The sequence below is a fragment of the Merops nubicus genome, unplaced genomic scaffold (assembly GCF_000691845.1).
Source record: "Merops nubicus isolate BGI_N331 unplaced genomic scaffold, ASM69184v1 scaffold3823, whole genome shotgun sequence".
Taxonomy (NCBI): Eukaryota; Metazoa; Chordata; class Aves; order Coraciiformes; family Meropidae; genus Merops; species Merops nubicus.
In genome coordinates, this window is record NW_008598081.1 from 3,369 (window position 1) to 6,383 (window position 3,015).

The following is a 3,015-nucleotide window of genomic DNA, read 5'->3' on the forward strand; positions in this document are numbered from 1 at the left end:
GGCCATTTAGGACAGGGGAATATGCAGTGACCTCAGTGCTCAGTGGTGGATTAGTGGGATGCATTTTTACAGGGTTATGTCAGTGCTGCAGAGAGGGCTGGCAAAACCATCTCCTTGAGTATCAGGGTTCCTCCAGCACTATCATTCTTCTCTGTCCTGCTCTAAGATTGTATTTCCCATTGTTTTTGAAGCTTTTTGATCGTGTCCTTGCTAGAATGACAAAGCTAAATGAAAAAAAAACCCCATGGTTCACAACAGTAGTAGGAGTTGGGGTTGTCATGTGGACTGTACACACAGCTGACAGAAGCAGTGTCCCCAAAGCCTGCTGTAGACCAGCTGCTGAGGAGGAGGGGGGAGCTTGCATCTGTACCCCTCTGCTGTAAATGGTCCTGATGCAGGAGGGCAGCACTGGGGAGGGGAATTGGACTACACAGGTCAGACAGGGCCTGATACTGATTTTAGCTTCTGTGTCTTAACACATGACACACTGTGCTGCTTTTAGCCTTTTCAGAGTCTCAGTTATTTTTATCTTTTGATCTGCAAATAAGTTGTGGGTAGTAGTAGTTCATGCCTTCCTTCTTTTAGCTCAAGGTATTCACAGGAGAATTGAAACTTTGTTGGAGAAAAATGCTGGCTTTGGTCAAAGAACAACAAGTAGTTGGCAGAGTGAGGTTTGAAGGGATGGTTTTGGAATCAGCCAGACCTGCTTTTTTTTTTCTGCAGTCTGCTTTTTGCCTGGGCAGGTGAGTTGATGAATATCTTGGATGTGCTGTAACAGAGCTGAAAAAACACCCTGTGTGGGGGTTTACACTGCTGTAGGGTAAGTGTTGTTCTCTGAAGGCTGCCCTCAGTCTCTTTCCTGTGGATTTTTTTTCCCCTACAGGTTTTCTTTGCTGTAGACTAGATACTAAGAGACAAGTCAGTCCTGATTTTTGTCTGTATGCAGCCAGGTATTGCCATACAGCTTACTATTTTCTAGTTGGCTGTGCTCTGCTTCCACCATATAGAGTGGTGGGCTTCTCAAAACTGTTGGAACTACCTGAATTTGAAGTTTTGTAGTGTTACCTAAAAGCTCTGTTAGACTTAAATGGCTTTTTATTCCCTTCCCCTCTTTCAGGGCAGTAATTAATGGATGTTTCTTCACGACCCAAGCCATCTTTTCCAAGCCTTCCAGCTGATAAGTGTCTTTTTATAAAAAAGAAAAAAAATGAAGCTGTTAAATCACATGGGAACAGGGCACAGCCTGGAACATGATTGTTTGACCCCTGCTCTGAGTTCTGGATGCTGTCATGTTCTTCTTCTGAAGCAGTGGAGGACTGCTCTGAGATGGGCATCCAGTGGTACTTAACTGTTCTAGTTCTGTCCTTCCTAATATTGATTTTAGGAGTGAATCTGGATGTTTAGTAAAGAAGGGGATTTACACAGTTATTTTCTGCTTCTGAATTCCCTTCCCTGTCTTTGACATTCTTTTTCATGGTCTTTAGTGAACTAACCACAACTGTTTTTTTTTGCTTTATTTGTTTCTGGTTCAGAGGTGGAAAAGACTGTCCTATGTATACAGGGGTCACTTGGACTGTCTCACCTGGAGAATGTGCTTCATGCCTTAGTTGTGAGAGGGGGTTTTTAAATGTCTCTCTAGATTTCAGGCTGTGTTTGCCAAACAAAGCTGTGGGCTGCTGCTCTGCTTGACAGATGTCTCGGGAGGGTCGCTGTGGAAACCACCAAACCTCTTCCCATAGGATTCATTTTCTGAGGAAAACTAGGCCATAGTCTGAGAGCAAACTGTGCTCTGGAAAAGCAGAGAGGCTGAATACTCTTTCATAAGGCCTATTCCATGTAAGCTGTGAGAGATCTATTAAAGGTGTGAAGATACAGAATAGGTGCATGGCTGGAGTAGGGTGAAGTAACTCCCCCAAGGCAGGAGTTTAATTTCAGGCTGAATGGCAGTGCCATACTCTACTGTGCTGACCAGAAAGGTTCACTCACTTGCCATCCTTTGTCCTGCATTTCCCACTACCCTGCTTTTTGCTGTTGAACACTGGTCCTCTTATTATGTGAGGAGACAAATAGACATGGGAAAAAGAGATATTGGAAAAAAACTTAGAGGGTATTGGTTTTCTTAATGATAGGCTCCACATAAAAAAAATATGAATGTGGGGGTTTCAGGATGGCAGGGTTACTTCTGGACAGGTTGTGGAACAAAACAAGGTGGTGTTAGGCTTGGGGACTGAGCTTTTAACCTAAAAATGTTAATAGAAAATAACTCAAAACTCCTCTTACACGTTTTAAACCTGACACTTGGGAATGTGCATAACAGACGCAGTGCTAGAAGTGATAGAATTGTCGAGTCCTTAGTTATCTCAACTCCAGGCTGCTGTTCCTCACAGGAACCCCTTCTAAGCTTCCAGGATTTCTGAAATCCTCGTTGACAGCAGTGCTGGCTAGGAAGAGTTCTGTCTGACTGCTGTGTGTGTTGTGGGGTTTCTTTCAGGAATGGGGAGTCACTCGTCTCACCTTCGAATACGACTCGGAGCCGTTCGGTAAGGAGCGAGACGCAGCCATCGTCAAACTGGCCAAGGAGGCTGGCGTGGAGGTGGTGATTGAGAACTCCCACACCCTCTACGACCTGGACAGGTACAGGGGGAGCAAGGGCAGAGGTGCTGCTTGGGCCAGGCTGGGATTAGGGTGGCTGGGAAGAGCTCAGCCTCCCCCGTGACGCCGGGTGCTGGGTGTCGATGGAAGGTGTGGGGAGGATTACTGGGCACGTTCACACTGCTGAGCAGAGCACGTCAACAACAGTGACGTGAGGGGACAGAGAGGTGCTGCTTCAAGCTTATTAAACCCTGTACTTGGTAGTCATTTAACTTGCTCAGCTGTGTCCTATTGATCACTCTCCTACAGCATGTCCTCGCTGCATGGACTGCTTTTTTTTGCTTCGTTGTAATAAAGACAGATGAGCAGTTGTCTCAAGCAGGGCTTTTAACTGATGGATGTGCCAGGACAGCTGGAAGAAAT

General features: G+C 45.6%; 1 protein-coding gene across 1 annotated transcript in view; it reads left to right on the forward strand.

The window, feature by feature from the left end:
* Positions 1–2,634, forward strand: part of LOC103769675 (cryptochrome-2-like) — a gene marked incomplete at both ends in the record, with an annotated part of 5,969 nt that extends 3,335 nt beyond the window's left edge. The window contains one exon of the mRNA XM_008936900.1: positions 2,492–2,634. Within this exon, the coding sequence (XP_008935148.1) occupies positions 2,492–2,634 (143 nt within the window). The remainder of the gene's footprint in view (positions 1–2,491) is intronic.
* Positions 2,635–3,015: the final 381 nt, after the last annotated feature.